This window comes from Dermochelys coriacea, chromosome 1 (assembly GCF_009764565.3).
Source record: "Dermochelys coriacea isolate rDerCor1 chromosome 1, rDerCor1.pri.v4, whole genome shotgun sequence".
In the NCBI taxonomy this organism is placed as follows: domain Eukaryota; kingdom Metazoa; phylum Chordata; order Testudines; family Dermochelyidae; genus Dermochelys; species Dermochelys coriacea.
This window is the reverse complement of record NC_050068.2, coordinates 197,056,260-197,074,451: the sequence shown is the minus strand read 5'-3', so window position 1 is coordinate 197,074,451 and position 18,192 is coordinate 197,056,260. Positions and strand designations below refer to the sequence as shown.

At 41.0% G+C, this 18,192-nt stretch overlaps 3 protein-coding genes across 13 annotated transcripts; 2 read left to right on the top strand and 1 right to left on the bottom strand.

The window, feature by feature from the left end:
• Nucleotides 1-26: 26 nt before the first annotated feature.
• Nucleotides 27-7,648, top strand: LOC119844468 (putative protein FAM172B). Of its 10 annotated transcripts, XM_038375398.2 has the most exons (5): nucleotides 34-828; nucleotides 1,142-1,308; nucleotides 1,703-1,801; nucleotides 2,395-2,460; nucleotides 6,330-7,648. In XM_038375398.2, exons 3-5 carry the CDS (start codon nucleotides 1,796-1,798, stop codon nucleotides 7,386-7,388), a joined length of 1,131 nt encoding a protein of 376 aa, XP_038231326.1. In that variant the 5' UTR covers nucleotides 34-828; nucleotides 1,142-1,308; nucleotides 1,703-1,795; the 3' UTR covers nucleotides 7,389-7,648. The 10 variants fall into 10 exon arrangements, with proteins under 10 accessions (XP_038231514.1, XP_038231326.1, XP_043367207.1 ...); XM_038375586.2 differs by lacking the exon at nucleotides 1,142-1,308 and having other exon boundaries at nucleotides 27-828; XM_043511272.1 differs by lacking the exon at nucleotides 1,142-1,308 and having other exon boundaries at nucleotides 6,333-7,648.
• Nucleotides 7,649-8,950: 1,302 nt separating this feature from the next.
• TXNL4B (thioredoxin like 4B) lies at nucleotides 8,951-13,551 on the bottom strand. 2 transcript variants are annotated; one of them, XM_043511309.1, is made up of 4 exons: nucleotides 13,406-13,551; nucleotides 11,497-11,669; nucleotides 9,785-9,932; nucleotides 8,951-9,232 (listed from the first exon to the last, which is right to left on the bottom strand). In XM_043511309.1, exons 2-4 carry the CDS (start codon nucleotides 11,630-11,632, stop codon nucleotides 9,067-9,069), a joined length of 450 nt encoding a protein of 149 aa, XP_043367244.1. In that variant the 5' UTR covers nucleotides 11,633-11,669; nucleotides 13,406-13,551; the 3' UTR covers nucleotides 8,951-9,066. The 2 variants fall into 2 exon arrangements, with proteins under 2 accessions (XP_043367244.1, XP_038231897.1); XM_038375969.1 differs by lacking the exon at nucleotides 13,406-13,551 and having other exon boundaries at nucleotides 9,785-9,935; nucleotides 11,501-11,635.
• A 166-nt stretch (nucleotides 13,552-13,717) lies between these two features.
• Nucleotides 13,718-17,588, top strand: TRMT10C (tRNA methyltransferase 10C, mitochondrial RNase P subunit). Its single transcript, XM_043511191.1, is given in 5 exon segments — nucleotides 13,718-13,916; nucleotides 14,450-14,528; nucleotides 15,968-16,912; nucleotides 16,914-17,265; nucleotides 17,267-17,588. Coding segments are annotated over 3 exon segments (1,296 nt in total). The 5' UTR covers nucleotides 13,718-13,916; nucleotides 14,450-14,528; nucleotides 15,968-15,998; the 3' UTR covers nucleotides 17,297-17,588.
• Nucleotides 17,589-18,192: the final 604 nt, after the last annotated feature.

Genomic DNA, 18,192 nt, shown 5'->3' with positions numbered 1-18,192 from the left:
CTTCCCCGGCTACTTCCGGGCCGCCGCCGGGCACCGCCCCCGCCCAGCGGCCCGGGGGTCGCCGCTGCTGCCCCCTCCCGCCGGGTCCGCACAGAGACCCGCTGCCCTCGGTTGTGGGACCCCGCCACATCGCCCCACAAACCCCCTTCCCCGTCCTACTGCCCCAGCCCCCCAAACAGTGCCCCACAACTCCCCCACTTCACATAACCCCCAAACTCCCCTCCAGCCCGCCCCATCGGATTCTGCTCTCTCACTGCCCCCACAGCCCCCCACCCCCTCCTCCCACCGCCCCACCAACCCCTTGTTCCCCGCCCGGACCCCCTCCACAATCCCACAGCCCCACCGGATACCGTCTCCTCCCAGCTCCCCACAACGCTAATGGCCCCACACCATCCCAGAGCTCCACCAGATCCACCTCCTCCCATCACCCTATAGCCCCACCAAATACAGCCCTCTCTCAGCCCCCGGGGGCCCCACCCGATCCCGCTCTTTGCCCCACGTCCTCTCACACCACCCAGGAGCTCCACTGAATACCACCTCCTGCCACTGCTTCTGTACCCCATCATTGTTTCCCCTGCAAGCTTGGCTTTACTCCTGTCACACTGGTCTTTCTTTCAGTGTCGCACCAATGGCCCCGCACTCTCTTCCTGTGTCCTTCCCTATTTTGTGACTACCCTATTTCCCTCAGCATCTAACCCTCTTTTAATTTTAATCCCCAATATTACCAACGCCCCAAAGAAATAAAAATTTTCTTTTGACTCGATTTCCAAAAAAAAACCCCCGAAACAAACACCCGACTTAACCTGAGGAAAGAGAGCAAATTAAAGGGTAACAATTGGGCTTGCCTCTTTCATACATGTTTCCTTATAAAAGCAAATAATTCTCATTTAATTTTACTGAAATGTGGGCTGAGGCATGTGGTATAAAGAAAAAGTCCTCCAGTATAGGGAATTGAAGCAACAGGGGGAATTGATCAAGAAAACACACACCTAAATATATAACCGTTACAAAATTTCTCACATCTTGCCACACTGAGATTGAATCCCTGATCCTGGTCAAACTCAAGAGAGGTTGTAATGAGGTTGGGATCAGATTTTAATTGTACTTGAATTCATAAAGTCTTATTTATCTGGTCCTCCAGTAGGATCAGTAAGTGCAGATGCCTGCTTCTGAGTGGAGCCCTATTAAAGTCACTGGGGCTGTTTGGAGACACAGGTGTTCCCTCTTCTGGATCAGTGTGCAAGTTTGGGAAGTAATACATTGCATTTCTGGTGATAGCTTTCAGCAACTGCTCCTGCTGTGAACTTTGTAAGTGTTAGTACAGATGAGATAAAAATGTTTTCAGTACTGTTTCAGAAAGAAAAGTCAAAAGCACCCTTTGACGTGGTATTGAAAATAGTTTTTTTCCTCTCTTCAGTAGCACTTAAACCATTTTTGTATCAGGTCAGGGGAAGTATTTGCTGAAAACCAGTGTTGGCAACTCAGCTCAGTATTGTTAAAAAGGCTTTAATCTTGACACTGTCAAGGAGTAGTCAAAGTCTGAGAATGATACTTTAGATCATAACTTGCAGACTTTTGAACCACAGGTGTATGATCTGACAATAGTTTCTGACCCCTTTTACAGCCCCCAAAGGAGGTACATAACAAATTAGTGAAGTTGAAAGCTTGAAATAACATAACATAGGTTTCTTTTCTTTAAAAGAGTGAAGTTTTCTCCAACCTCTGATTTAAAATTTTGCTTTTCTGATAACGAAATTTACAAGAAGAAGCGGTGAGATAAGTGGGTCTTGTTGAGATGGAGGTAAACTTGGATTTTAAACCTCATAAAATACAGTATTTTTTTTTTTTTGCAGTAGTGCTCCAAACATGCTAGATGACAAAATCTCAGCCCAGCAGGCCTTACAGTTGAGACTTATGTTATGTACAGCAGGGGGAAAGTTAATTTTTCATTTGAATATATATTTTGACATGAACTTAGAATTTGTAAAAGATACCAGATTGACTCTGAATATTGCATTCCTAGTTATTTATATCCATGGAACAATGCAGCACAGACTGGAGTGCTTCACCATTTTAAAGTTCAGTTCTAGAACCCAGAGGTTAATATAGTGAGACTGCACTATTAGCCATCTGAAGTCACTGCTATTTAAACCTGAAGATGATACAGCTGCAATAAAATCCCTCTTCCCAACTAATAGGGTTATAATTTATAATTTGCTTTTAATCAAAAAGTCTTAGGTATAAATGATTGTAAATTGCTTCAAAACTTTAGAATTGTCACCTGGCTGTACTTATTTTTTGGGGTAGAGGGCTTGTGGAGACGTGTAGCCACAACAAAAGAGAGTAATTTGCTACATTTACATTAATATGTCACTGCTTCATCCATAAAAACAGAATCCCAAGACAGAGCTGAATGAAATCACCAGAAGCCCTTCCCAGTGTCCTAAAGTAAACATGGATGTAAGTATATGTTCCAAGTTATATTTACAGGATTTAAATTGCTATCATATCAATATTCTCTTTTTTTTGTGGAAATTTATAGAATAATAACGTAGCCTGGAATAGGCGAGGTGAGATGCTGTGTACCACTAGGCTGTTATCTTGGGGATATTTTGGTTGGATGGCAGTCTGCTAGTGAGTAGCTTCTTCCTTTTTCCAGACTGTCATCACCTTACTCTGTGTAAAAACAATGAGGAGTCCTTGTGGCACCTTAGAAACTAACAAATTTATTAGGGCATAAGCTTTCGTAGGCTAGAACCCACTTCATCAGATGCATGGAGTGGAAAATACAGTAGGAGGTATAAATACACAGCACATGAAAAGATGGGAGTTGCCTTACCAAGTGGGAGGTCAGTCTAATGAGACAATTCAATTAACAGTAGGATACCAAGGGAGGAAAAATCACTTTTGTAGTGGTAAGGAGAGTGGCCCATTTCAAACAGTTGACAAGAAGCTGTGAGTAACAGTAGGGGGACATTAGTATGGGGAAAAGTAGGTTTTGTAATGACCCAACCACTCCCAGTCTTTCTTCAGGCCTAATTTGATGGTGTCCAGTTTGCAAATTAATTCCACTTCAGCAGTCTCTCGTTGGAGTCTGTTTTTTAAGTTTTTTAGTTGAAGAATTGCAACTTTTAGGTCTGTAATTGAGTGACCAAAGAGATCGAAGTGTTCTCCGACTGGTTTTTGAATGTTATAATTCTTGATGTCTGATTTGTGTCCATTTATTCTTTTGCGTAGAGACTGTCCAGTTTGACCAATATACATGGCAGAGGGGCATTGCTGGCACATGATGGCATATCACATTGGTAGATGTGCAGGTGACCGAGCCCCTGATGGTGTGCCTGATGTGGTTAGGTTCTCTGGTGGTTTCCCTTGTATAGATATGTGAACAGAGTTGGCACCGGGTTTTGTTGCAGGGTTTGGTTTCTTGGTTGGTGTTTTTGTTGTATGGCACATGAGTATTTGCTTCAGGTTGGGGGGGATGTCTGTAAGCGAGGTCTGGCCTGTCTCCCAAGGTCTGTGAGAGGGAGGGATCATCCTTCAGGATAGGTTGTAGATCCTTGATGATGAGCTGGAGAGATTTTAGTTGGGGTCTGTAGGTGACGGCTAGTGGCGTTCTGTTACTTTCTTTGTTGGGCCTGTCCTGTAGTAGGTGACTTCTGGGTACTCTTCTGGCTCTGTCAATCTGTTTCTTCACTTCAGCAGGTGAGTGTTGTAGTTTTAAGAATGCTTGATCGAGATCCTGTAGGTGTTTGTCTCTGTCTGAGGGATCGGAGCAAATGTGGTTGTATCTTAGAGCTTGGCTGTAGACAATGGATCGTGCGATGTGGTCTGGATGAAAGCTGGAGGCATTTAGGTAAGTATAGTGGTCAGTAGGTTTCCGGTATAGGGTGTGTTTACGTGACCATCGCTTATTAGCACTGTAGTGTCTAGAAAGTGGACCTCTTGTATGGACTGGTCCAGGCTGAGGTTGATGGTGGGGTGGAAATTGTTGAAATCCTGGTGGAATTCCTCAAGGGCCTCCTTCCCATGGGTCTAGATGATGAATATGTCATCAATGTAGCGCAAGTAGAGTAGGGGCATTAAGGGACGAGAGCTGAGGAAGCATTGTTCTAAATCAGCCATAAAAATGTTGGCATATTGTGGGGCCATGCGGGTACCCATAGCAGTCCAGCTGACTTGAAGGTATAAATTGTACCCAAATCTGAAATAGCTGTGGTGAGGACAAATTTGTTAGTCTCTAAGGTGCCACAAGGACTCCTCGTTGTTTTTGCTGATACGGACTAACACGACTACCACTCTGAAATCTGTTACTCCGTGTAGTCTCTTACTCTGACATTTGCATTCAACCACCTCCCACTGTGTTGCTTTGAGGAACAGACATCCATATATGCAGCTCTTCTTATATGAAAGAGTCTCTCCCCCATATGAATTGTCCTCACTTCAGTGCTACATCCAACATACTGTGGTTCTTGTGTACTTCCCTTCCTGAAATACACATTAATTCTCTTCTCTCCACTGACCTTCCCACAGATTGGAAGAATCATAGGTGACCATCTGTAGCTAATACTTCATTTGTTTAATAAACCAGTTAGTTTTAAATGCAAAACATGTTTTGATAAACTTATTTTTCTCCCTCTTATGTATTCAGCATATTTAGGATAGTTTTATTTATTACAAAAAAATTAAAATGCTATTTTTGTGCATTTGTAATTGAATTCCAATTTTCCTCCAACTGCAGATTGACACAAAAGTAAAAAATTAATTATAATCAAGCAAATAAATGTAATTTACCATTTTAAAATACAATAAAAATGTAGAAGTTAAGACTCTTAACACATGTATGTTAAGCTATATAATTGCTTAAATAAATGTGTAACGATATAGTGAATCTATTTGACTGGCAATAAGGAGTACCAAATTTAGTGTAAAGGCTATAATTATGCTCAAATCAATAGGTTTTACTGGTCACGAATCAATGAGAATCAACCATTCTTCAGGAAAATAATTTAAAAATACAAATGCGAAACAAAATTAAAATCAATTATTTAAATCAAGGTATTTTGTTTGCTGATTTAAATCATAGTTAAAATTCGTGATTTTTAGAATCATAGAAATGTAGTGCTAGAAGAGACCTCAAGAGGTCATCTAGTCCATCCCTCCATGCTGACGCAGGACCAAGTATACCGAGACCAGTGATACTCAGAAGCCAAATTAACGATCAACATTATCCAAAAGAACCACAGTAGTGTGAATTCATTGTTTAATTTTTTATATATATATATATATATACACACACACACGCACAGAGAAAAATGACTGACCAAGTATTGTTTTATCAACTACAATTGGTAAATAACATAGTAAAAGCATCCTGATTGGTTAATAACTTAGATTGGTTAATAATTAAATCACATAGTGTTTTAATATGTGCTGCAAAGAGCGGCAGGAGATACATTAAAGAGCCACTTGCAGCTGGCGATGCTCAGTCTGAGTACCACTGACCTAGAGTATCTTGAAAGGCGTTTGTCTAACCTGTTCTTAAAAACCTCTCACTTTGATTTAAATCAATCCACCATGCACAGTTTTATTCAAGTACCGTGGCTTAATTCAAACCATTTATCAAATTTCAAATTAGTGTACAGAGACAGACAACACTAAAAGAAAATTGTCAATGATCATGGGAGTTCTCTCCAGTTGCTCTCCCTGCGCTAGCACCGAACTCCTGTTAAAGCAGTATTGCAGCAGCAAGAAGGGCTAGCTTGCTCCCACCTACACTAAAGGGTTGGGGAGAGGAGACAAATAGAAAAATGGGAAACAATATCAATCTTAAAAACATTAAGCTGTACACAAAGCCTAAAAGTATACCAAACTCTTGCTGCTGCAATTTTGATCAGTTACAATAGAAGGCAATCAAAAAAGTACACTGTCTAAAACAGAGGTTTCTCAATTTTTTTTAACCTTAAAAGATGAAATCAAAGGAATCTTAGAAGACAGATTTTCTTGTGGACCTTCTCCCTTCCCGTTCATGATTGTGTGGATGGATTACTTTGTCTCCCACTCTTGATCCTATAATCTCCTTTTGGCAACTATAGCAATTGTTTGCAGCAAAACAGAGTTAAGAAAGTACTTACTGTGTTTTTAGCCTCTTTTAATGTGATTTGGCAATTAGAAGGCAGGGAGTAGCCAGTTTGCTGAAGACTAGCAAGCATTTTGTGTTCCATGTGTAGTCCATATGCCACAATTTCAGAATCAGTGGCCTGAGAAATGATGTTTAAAAAAATAAGCCAAGTCTACAGTTGTAAGGGCATCATCTGTTTTATTTGTAGCAGTTGCAAATGGAGCAGGAGTTAAGCTTCAGGAAACTAGTAGAGAGTTCAGAGTGTCCAGAGCAACTGAAATACGACTTCAACAAAAATGGTGAACTGAAGCATCTAGATACCAATGAGCCCTTTGTCTTTAATTATTACAAAAATGCACATGAGAGGAACCATAAACGCTATCAAGTTCTGGGACATCTCATTACACAGTATGTTTATGAGCTCCTGGAAAGAGTCTGCAAGCTTCAGAAAGTCCACATCCCAACAGATGCTACAGAAGATGAACCCAGAAGTTTCTTTTTCATCAACGAGAAAGCATTATCTAACTCCTCAAGCTTAATTGTGCTCCTACAAGACCATGGAGTCTTTCGGGCTGGTCAATGGGGGCTAAAGACCATAATCCATGAGGGCCTGGACCATGGAACTCAAATACCATTCATTAAAACGGCCCTTCAGTGCTATGGAGGAGTGATTGTTTTAAATCCCAATGACAATTTCATTGATCTGAAGATGGAAGATGAGTGGTTAAGTTTATCTACCAAGGAAGAATCTTCCACTGTAAATTCCTCCTGGTGGATCCCAAAGAGGTGCAGCAGCAGCCCCGAAGAGCACACCATTTACATTTGGGATAATTTTATTTCAAAGAGCGCAGCCAAGAATGTGGCCTTCATTGCCCATGGCTATGGAGGCTTGGTTTTCATCAATCTGCTCATGCAGAGAACATGGGAAGTGATGAATAAAGTGTATTCTGTGGCACTTATTGACTCCATGCACCACACGTTACACCAGGCAAAAAATAATCCACAAGTGCAAGAATGGATACAGAAACATTGCCGTGAATGGGTAACAAACAGTAAACCTCTAGACAGACCCACGGGTTCCCTTGTGAAAGCGGACTGTCCTACAGTCTCTGCTGGGACTGAAAAATACAGGTTAGCACCATCCTCCACCTTACAGGCCATTTTCAAGTACCTGAAGAGCACACTGAAAGCTAGGAACACAGTAGCTTTATCTCGTTCTCCTATTGTAACAAGGAGCAGCAAAAATAAAAAGAGAGGCAATATATAAAAAGAATGCTGAAGTATTTTTCAGGATTCTTCTCCCTCTTTAAAACCACTCCGTGGAAGCTTGAAACTGAAGCTACCATGTTAGTTTCCTTGCATTGCAGAGTGATTTATGGCCATAAGGGTGGTATTGGGTTTCTGATTTTTATTATTGTTGAAAAACTAATTGGGAGAACAAATAACGTTATCACCAAACATTAGAAAAGTTTGGTCTTTTCTTTTTGGAAGCTAATTCTTGCAATTTCAAAAAAATAATTCATGTGAGCTTTAAACTTGAGCTCGTGTTATTCCTGTACTTTAAAATGGTACATAGTAACAGTGTTAAGGTGTGCCAGAGTTTACCTATGTTGATTCTGAAAGCTTATGTTGTGAAGTTTGTGCATATCTGAGCTAAGTAGATTTTGTCAGCAAAAAATCCGTACATTTTACTGTAAAGAGCAATTTGGCATATGAAATTAATGCTAAAGACTGTACAAATCTAACATTAGCCTATCCACTCACTTGGCAGTGCCCAGCTGTTCCTTAAATATTCTCCTATTTTTTTCAGTCTTCTATTGCTTCCCTTTGGACACTAGCCTGTCATCTAAAGATTCTTCACTGAACCATACACTACCACCTTCCTCCAGTCAGAGAAATGAGATAGTCTAAACATATATACAGTGGATCAAATTTATCCTCAGTGTTACTCCAATGAAACCAGTGAGATTACTCTAGAAATTAATTTGGCCTCATTTAACTCCTTTTTCAGATTGAATGATTGCTGTGGAAATATTGCAGTGTAGTAACCTGGACGAATTAAAAATAAAATAAAAACTTGGCATAAAAAAGCAATCTGTAATTAAAAAATGACCATATGAAAAATATTACTATTATTTTACTAAAAATAATAAAAAATATTACTATTTCTCCCCTTTCCTCCGCTGTCTCATTTCAAATTGGGGTTGGTATTTCTTAAAGCGAAAGAGCTCTCTGCACCTCCATAATGAGATTGTGCAAACTGATTGAATGTCAGCATGTTGGAAAGTAAAATGTAAACAAAATGGCTATTCTTGGCTCTCGTTCACATCAGTGGGAGTTAAGGATGCTCAAGTCCTTGCAAGATTGAGCCTTAAAAGATGACAGAACGTTAGTGTTTAGTGGTGGCCTCAGTTTCCATTTTGGCCAGGATCTTTTGAGGATACGATTGTGCCTGAAGAATGAGTAATAGTTTCCCTCTATCCTTTTGCTCAATGGTAGACTTAACCATGCTCTGCTGCTGCTGCTGCTTCTAGCAGCGGAGTGGGAATGCCTAGCAATAAGGGACGGAATTAATTACTTACATAGGAAGGAAGTAATTAGTGAAATATGAAAAATGAAAGGGTTACATTAAAACAAAAATGAAAAATTGGTCAATTGTTTGCATACTGTTCGTATTGAGAATAGTATAAAGTGATCACAAAGCAGTACACGCTCATGCTTTAATGTGATTTGTTCACTCACCAGTGCCACAGAGCTGATTTCATTCTCAAAGCACCATATCGTAACAATTAGATAGTGTGCATCTCAGAGAATAATTTCTGTGACTCATACAAGTAAACATGTACCTTTATTTATAAGAAAGTGACAGAATGTCTGTCTTCAAAGGGTGACCAATATGATCTTCAAGATGAATTCACGAGTTTTGCTCATCTCAAATCAGTATTTTAAATTCCTTGATAGAGAAGGTCATATTTGGGAACATTTTTTGGATCAATAGGACTTCGTACAATGAGCTTTCCACGCATTGCTCCACGGTAAATCACTTCAATCAAATCTATGAAGTCTTGCTTTGTTTTAAAGCTTCCCACAAATTTAGTGTGATCTGGAGACCTACATAGCAGATAAAGACAGTAGAAATGTAAATGCCTGTTAAAGGGTCTGAAACAAACTTTTTAAAGACATGAAAACTTATTCAAAAGAAAGGAGGATTTTGATTTAGTCACTCTTATGGCTTGAACCACTCTGGTATGGTACACATGAAGTAAAAAGACAAGGCAATATAGGAATTATGTGACCAGACCTCAAAAACCTAAAAAGATGCTGTGGTACGATCAAGAATTTAACATGGAGAGCAGAGTCAAGTGTGACATTATACTGCACATCATCTGTGAAATGTATCAAAGAGGTTTTTTTTTGTTTTGTTTTTTTTGTTGTTTTTTTTTTGTTTTTTTTTTTACACAGTACTAAACGAGAGGGTATTTCAAAATGAAAGGCGTAGTTCAGCATCTCTGTCCATTCATTACTTGGCCTGCTCTCTTTCAATATTCATGCAACTACTGACAAAGGAAAATACAGTTTTCTCAAGCCACCTCATAAGATAACAGAGGCAGAGACTATGCTAATTATGGTAAGCAGAAGAGAACCTCATGCAAACTGACATACCCATAATCCACTTTCATGTGCTGTCCATTGAAGAAAAAGACAGTAGATGGAATATAACTGATGTCAAAATACTGGGTATACACTGGTACCTTGTTCACATCCACCAAGTAAATGGCTGCCATTTTACTTAAGTCATGAGATTCTTTGCAAGCTTTAGAAATGGAGAAAGACATGATAAAAACAGATTCTAACATGAGCAGGCAAAACATGCCAAGTTTAAAAGCACAGCTGTAATTGCTAACCTTGTTTTTTAAATCAGGGAGAGTCAGAATTAGTGAAAACTGATCTTTATCTTTAAAAAAAAATATTTTATAATTAATTCATAATTGGGTTGCTGCTTTGAGCACATGCTTTTTTCCCCAATATCATGTTTTGGTCACTGTAAAGACAGTTGTGCAAGCATAAGGAAGCAAAGACCTCTGTCATGGCAATTCATTCTCAGATGGAGAAATGTTCGTCTTATGAGAAGACATCATGGATATTTGAACATTACTGAATTTTAAATATAAATATTAATCCATCTTGTTTCAAACATAAGCAGCATGGACTAGTGTTCATATCATGAGACCTGGAAAAAAATGCCTGATTTGTAAGACCACTTCTACCACTTGCTGTATGGCCATGGGCAAGTCATTTAACTTCCCTTTGTGTGCATTTACATTGGGGGAAAAAAAATCAATCCTGTAATTTTTCATGAGTGCACCTCCACCATTGGCAGCAATGGTGGAAGCTGTATTGTAGAAAGGGTACAGCTGTTTTTATTACTGTGTAGTCTAACTGCTTAGGTGAAGGAATCCGGATGAAATCCTGGCTCCACTGAAGACAATGGCAAAACTCCCACTGACTTCAGAGGGGCAAGGATATCACTCCATGTCTTTATTCTCTCTGTGAGGTGCCTTGCACCCCTAATTGTACTATATGCAAATGCTATAAAGTAAAGTTTATATAGCACTTTTCAGTTTCAAAGTGTTTTGCAAACAATGATTAAGGCTATGATTTAGTCACGGGTATTTTTAGTAAGTCATGGACAGGTCACGGGCAATAAACAAAAATTTACAGCCTGTGTGTTACCTGTCCATGAGTTATACTAAAAATACCTGTGTTTAAATGGGGGAGGGCAGGAAGGGGGGTTGCTGCTGCTAGAGAGGGTGCCTGGGTCCAGTGGCTCCAGCTGCCAGGGGCCAGACTGCAGCTGCTCCAGCCGGCTGTCCGGAGACTGCTGCCTGCGATCGTGGACACTCTGGCGAGCTGGCTGGGGACCTCTGCCCCGTACTGCAGCTGCTCTGGCTGGCTGGGAACCACTGCCCGGGGCCAGGGACCGCGACCGCTCCAGCTGGCCAGCCAGGGACTGCTACCCAGGGCCGTGGCTGCTCCAGGTAGCTGGGAACTGCTGTCTGGGGGCGGAACAGTGGCTGTCCCAGGGCCACTCCGGTAGCTGGCCCCAGGGTCAACTACACTGGCCCTTGCAGAAGTCGTGGAAAGTCATGGAATCCATGACCTCTGTGACAGACATGGAGCCCTAACAATGATTAATTTTCACCACACTTTTAGGAAGGGAGCGAAGTATTCTCTAATTACTCCACTTTACATTTCATTCCCAGTGCACTAATAACTTAATTGTAATTTGGCTCCTTTTGTCATTTTATTCTATTGCACCAAATGTGTATGCAATGATTGGCATAGCATCAATAAAAGGTTTTTAAAAACTGCTCTTACAATATCATCCAATTGCAGACAAACAGGATCATCATCTTTCCCAAATCGAAGAACCAAAACTTTCTCTGCTACACTTTTTATTGCCTGATCCACTTCCTTTTTACTGGTCAGTTTGGGCAGCAGGAAACTCATCTTGATTGAAAATGGCTCCAGACATCAAACACTGTATTTAATTATTAAAAGAAACACTGTCAAAATTGGTAAACCTGACTCCGTACCACACACAAAAAAGTAGTTGATTAGACAATGGGCTTTAAGTGTTTGCTTAAAGCAGCCTAATCTATTAGGATTTCTTTTTTTAAGGGGCAAGAGAGAAAATACTGCTCCAAATACTAAAAATTAAATATTACTACACAGTGCAGCTTTCTTCAAAAGAAAGACTAGCTTACTTACATACCTGTCTATTATATCATGGGCTTCAGAGAGAGTTGCACACAGATTTAAAGATAATCAGTTTTAAAAACAACATTTAAAAAAGGCTGTGTGAATTATTTAAATATGGGACTATTGGCAAAGAAGGTGATATATGGTATACAAAGATGCAAGAGAAAAAAAGGATACTGTTGTGAGCAGCCGGAGAAAAAGCAGGTCCCTAAAGACAAGGGGGAGCTATCAATTTACATTTTGTACAAACTCTAGGTTGTCTGGCCACTGCAGTTCTATCTAGTTAGTTCAGTTATATCAAAAAGGTCTGGAAGGATATAACAGAAGACCTGTTGAAGAATATACATTGTTGGCAGTAAATATAAGATATGATGCAGTCACAAAACAAAATCTTCTATGCCACAGCATGTCCACTTAGGGTGACCAGATGTCCCGATATTGTCTTATACAGGCAACTATTACCACCTCCACCCCCAAAAAAGTGTCCCAATTTTTCACCCTTGCTATCTGGTCACCCTATGTGCACTTTACATGCACAGCCTAAATCAGTGGTTCCCAATCTTTATGGGAGGCTGTCAACTTTCACCAGATTGAGACCCCTCAGCTGTACCAGCCACCAAATAAAATGTGTTTGAGATTTGAGAGACCTATTAGATCACTCAGTACATCTCCCTGCCAAAGAAGGACTGCCTCCTTCTGCACACTTTCCTAGCACTTTGTCTAGTCTAAAATAATTTATGCAAAGGAGTTGCAATCACTTCCTTTGGGAGACTGTGCTACACCACAGTACGGTTCACTCTCAGGAAGTTATTTCCCCAGATAATCAGCTCGAAGTTTCTTTTTCTTTATTTATCCCATTATTATATCCTCATATACCACACTACGTAATTCCTCTACATCACAGATAGTTACACTGGTCAATATTTCTTTACTGTTATTGTATCTTCTTCAACCTTTTCCCTAGTCTTCATCTGTCAAAGCTCTAATATTTTGCTCCTTTAAACTCTTCCTCCTGTCAGGCTTTCCACATAATTTCTGTTACCCTGCTCTGAACTCCTTCCAAGTTGTCAATGTTGTCGTGGTACCGAGCAACGGATGGACTGATATCCCAGCTGCAGACTCCGCAGAGAAAGGGGCTGTGTCCACTGTCCTGTGGAGCATGAAGCCTTTTGAGGCGAGAACAGAGCCTAGGGGCTCCTGGGAGCCACAGAAAGCGGATCTGATACTGACACACCCTTCCCCACCTTGGGACACGAGGCCCCTTCATCTGCAGCCTCCCTCAATCACACTGATTTCTTCTGGCCGCTCTATGCCATTGCAAACTGCTGCCCAGCCCCCGCTACCACCGGGCTCCCCCGTCTCGTCCCTGCATGAGCCCTGGAACCTGCCCCGGCCTCCAGCTGCCCGCTGCCCTGCCGCAGAACCCCGAGGCAGGCAGCGCAGTAGGACCCTGGGGGAAGGTAGGAACCTAGATTTGCAGCTGCACAACCCCGAGGACCAGGACGGGGAGACACCGCGCACCTGGGGAAAAATGGAGGCATCGGACCCAGGGATCGAACCGCCGGGCCCATCTGCCGGACAGAACCGCTCCGCGCGCAAGCGCAGATCCTACCCTATGATTGGCCACAAACCAAAGCCAATCAGAGCAGCTGAAAAGCAGGCCCGCCCAGCGGCGCGGCTGCCGGAGCTTTTTTTCCCTTCCGATGAGGGGAGGCGGGTCCGCCACTGAGAACCCTCCGGCTGGGAGTGGCAGCGCGGCGGGTCGGAGGGTTCTCGTGGTGGGACTGGATAGAGCGGAGCGAGAGGCACGTGGGGACAGGTGCGTGTCCAGGGGCGGGCGCAGGGCGCCGAGTTTCCAGCACAGCCGGAGCGGCCCTGGGGGAGGGGGCCCCTGGCTCCCCCCGGGTCCTGCAGCGGGAGGCCCCGTTCCATTGGGGTCCGCTGGCGCCGCCGGGGTGGTCGGCCCGGGCCATGGCAGTGCGCGGGGGGGGCAGACACCGACCCGGCCTCTCGTCTGCTGCGGGGGCGGCCTGTAAGGCAGCGGCTCCTGCTAGCGGGCCCGGTGTCACGCGTGGGGCGGAGGAAGCCCTTGTCTGGGTCACTGAGCCCCGTGTGCGTGCACGCCACTCACCCATCAGTGCAGTTGGGATAATAACGTTCACTAAAGGCTGAACGATAATGTATGAAAAGTGCTTTGAAATGGCAAATGTATTTGTAATGGCTAAGCATTATGGGTTAACTTTTAAGATCGTTTTAAAAGCATCCCCTTCTGCAGTTTTCAGTAGAAGGGACAAGCAAGTTCTTTAACTCAAATGGTCACCTCATCACAAAAAGAAAAGGAGGACATGTGGCACCTTAGAGACTAACTAATGTATTTGAGCATATGCTTTCATGAGCTACAACTTGAGTTTCTGTACCTCTGTTACGGAAAACATAGCAGAATTATTTGTTCAACTAAGACAGTTTAGCTTCTGAGAGACCTAGCACTAAAACTGTGTTTAAAAGGGGTGTGTTTCCTGTGTATATAAATACAAAATAATGTGGTTTTCTGTGTTCCATACCCAGGTTCTTCTAAAGGGATTTTTAGAGCTTTCAGCAAAAATGAACCAGTAGCAAATACACTCAGTCTTGGACAAGTCTAGAGGTAACATGGCTTTATTGGAAAACTTGGGTCAAATTCTTACTTGGTTTAAATAAGCACAGATCCATTTACTTCATTAGAGCTATGTAACGTTAGATTACCTGAGGGTGGGCCCCTATGTTTTTCCTTTATGTACATTCTGTCATGTGCATTTTTGATTTTAGTGCCTTAATGTCATATTTGAAGTATCAAATTTGTTAAAGTTTCAGTGGCTTTTTTGTTCTATTCCACAGAATGAATCATTTTTATTTTACTGTCCTGTAAATTGTACTGTCTCTTGTTTCAATGTTGATAATTCATATTAACAATTTTATTGTGGTTGTCCATCAACTTTAAAAGTCGATCTTTTTCATTATATTAGTCAATTAACTTTTGCTGCAGTCATAGCATCTCAAAACAATGGCATATTTACAGAATATTTTGTTTTATTAATCTGTTGCCTGATTATACTTTAGTTTCTTTAATTTAAAAAAAGATTTAAGTTGTTCTTTTCAAATAAGGACACTAAGTTTCAGGTGGTATAGTAAATAAAGATTACAGCATACAAAGTTTTTTTTTTTAATGTATAACTTATTTTTGCTTTTAATTTGTTTAATATTTTTAAATTGAACTCTGTAATTTGTTCATTGGCTCTACTTAGGGTTGGCCATGGGGAGAAAAGATATGAAAAAACAGCTTAGTTACTTCTGTTTTAGGCCCAGTTCTGCAAACACTTAAGCTTGTTTGCTTAACTTTATTTGTGTGATGAGTCCTGTTGAAATTAATGGGACTACTCATATGAGTAAAGCTATGTATGTGCTTTAGTGTTTACAGGATTGGTACTTTAGGCTTAGATTTATTCACATGTATAACCTTACATATTGTGAGTAGTCCCATTAGCTTCAATGACAGCATAAAATTAAGCCCATAAGCCTGCAGGAGTTTCCAAGGGCGCTTCCCTACTTTACTGTTACATTTCAAAGAGATGACCATTAGTGATGTGAAAATTTTCTGGAAAAACTACTCAAAAAGAAATCATCACCCACATTGTCGCACCACAAGTAGAATGAATTGCTTCTGTGGTCTGCATCTCTGAAAGCATTCATGGCATCTGTGTGCTGTGGCATGCTTCCATCACAAAGTTTCCTATCTACAAATGACATACAAGAGTGATTGAAGTGGGAGTGCTGAAACATATTTAAGTATTGTTTGACTTGATCTGGAATTATACACACAGCTGATTTATGCAACGGTGCTAACTGATGTTCCCTCTAGTAGCAACATCAACTTTATTTTCTTTTAGAGACAGTAAAAAAGTAAAAATCTAATTAGAATATTGTTATCAAGTGCTAAGAAGTAACTTCCTGTTCATCTGAGGAGTTAAAGTTCGAAGCAGATTGAGTTTTTCTCACATCTGACACTAATGATTTTGTTTTTCTTTTGTCTTGTTACCATTTTTGCAGATAACTGCTTGGATACAACACTCTCCTAAATATGAAGTTTTTTAATATGCTTCTCAGAAGCATTGTGAGACATTCTGTTTTTCCTTTTGCTATGCAGAATGGGACAAAAAAAGATTTGTTTTTAACAACTCCCCAGAGGTCATTTCCATGCAGAACACTGATTTTGTCTCCTGCCCTGAAGAAGCAGATTTCATCCAGCCCCACTGAGAAGCTAGATTTGGATGGGTGGAAAAATGTCATGAGATCTGGAATGCAAGAGGAAGTCGGTGAGGTATCCAAGAGTGAGGGGAATTCCACTTTAGCTGCCACAAGGGAACTTGTGGAGATGTGGAGGCTAGCTGGCAAAACTGTTCCAGAAAATATCAGTGAAGAAGAGTTAAAGACCCTTATGGAATGTTCCACTAAGTCATCCAAAAAGAAGTATTTAAAATACTTAGCTGTCAAAGAAAAAGTGAAGAAAGCTAGTAAAGTAAAACAGGAAAAGCAAAAGGAAGCAAAGAGGGAAAGGCTGGAAAAGGCTAAAGAAAATGATACTGGTGAGCTGAAGAATACTTTCTTCTTGCAATTTTGGTCCAAGTCTATGGATAAGATGTATAACTGGAGGACTGCTCAGGCTATGATCTTTGGCCAGCCTCTAGTATTTGACATGGCTTACGAAAATTACATGTCACGTAGAGAAATGGAGAATACAGTGAATCAGCTAATGGAGACTGAAGGGTGCAATCGAAGAGCTATGGATCCTTTTCACTTACATTTCTGTAATATCAAAGTAGATGGCCCATATCATAAAGAATTTGCCAAGCGCTATGGAGAGGCATGGGACAATTTACTTGTGACTGTGACAGAACAGTCTCACACAGATGTCTTTCCAAGAGACAAGCTCATCTACTTAACTGCTGATTCGCCCAATGTAATGAAGACGTTTGAGCATGATAAAATTTATATTATCAATGGTTGACAGGAATATACAGACTGGAATCTCTCTTGCACATGCAAAACGCTTGAAATTAACAACTGAACGTCTTCCACTGGAGAGGTACTTGAAGTGGGAAAGTGGTGCCAAAAATCTCACATTGGACCAAATGATTCGTATTTTATTAACTTTAAAAGATACTGGAGATTGGATGGAGGCGCTGAAATTTGTTCCAAAAAGAAAATACGAAGCTTTTGTAGATACATCCTTCTATTCAAAGCGCAAAACTGATACAGGGAGAAGAACAAAGGAGTCTGAATTTAGCAATAGTCAGGAAAAAGTAAAGAAGCCCTTTGCAGAGAATTCCTTCAGGAAGCAAACACAGGAAAAAATGGTGGATAGCTGAAGAATCTTAAGGGCAAACTATACTGTTAATAGGCTTAAATTTCCATTGACTTCTGTGGGAATTTGATGAAAAAACTGAAGGGTAAAAGAGTAACTAGTACTGCTGTCTGATATGGGTTTTTTATAACCTTTGTATTGCAGTTATTTAAACAGAAGCTTAACAGGATTGTTCCCTCTCCCTCCCTCCCCCCCCCCCCCCCCAAAAAAAATCCATGAGGAAAAGCTGTGGTGATCAAATCTACAAATTGCACCATAAGAAAGAATGTAATTAAATTGAATAAAACTGTGGTGCATATAACTTCATTTAAACCCTTATTTGTTTAACACCAAATGCTGTAATGCGCTTGATTAGATCATGGACTGAAGTATGGTAAATATAGATGTTCTGGGCCAAGACGTTCAAAGCAACACAGGCCTGGCAGGAGTATTTTGAAAAAACGAGGCTTACACACAGCTGTGAGTTATTGGCTTTACTGAAGGTTAGCAACACACTTGCAATGGGGACTCCAAGCGTTGCAGTTACGGAGGCGGGGAACCCAGCACACCGGAGCTCTGTCTGGGACGGAGTCCGACGGCCAGCATTAATAAGCACTACACAGAAACGGCTTATGAATATAGAATTAGGTACTTTTTAAAAAGGGGTTTTTTGCTACCTGGCAAAGGGCCATGCGAAGCAGTTGTAACCAGCCAACAGCCGGTTCTAGCTGGGTTTTTATGTTTTATAATAATTTATTAGAACAAGAAAGCGGAAGTTTCCTAGCTAGGCCGTAACAAAGTTTTTCGCAGTCCCCTACAATAGACACTGTAAGAGACTAGCTGGATACTATTAATCTAGTGGATGTACTACAAATGCCTTAGTAAATATTTTAGACCTTAGCCTTTCTATTTGTTTACAATGCTGCTAATG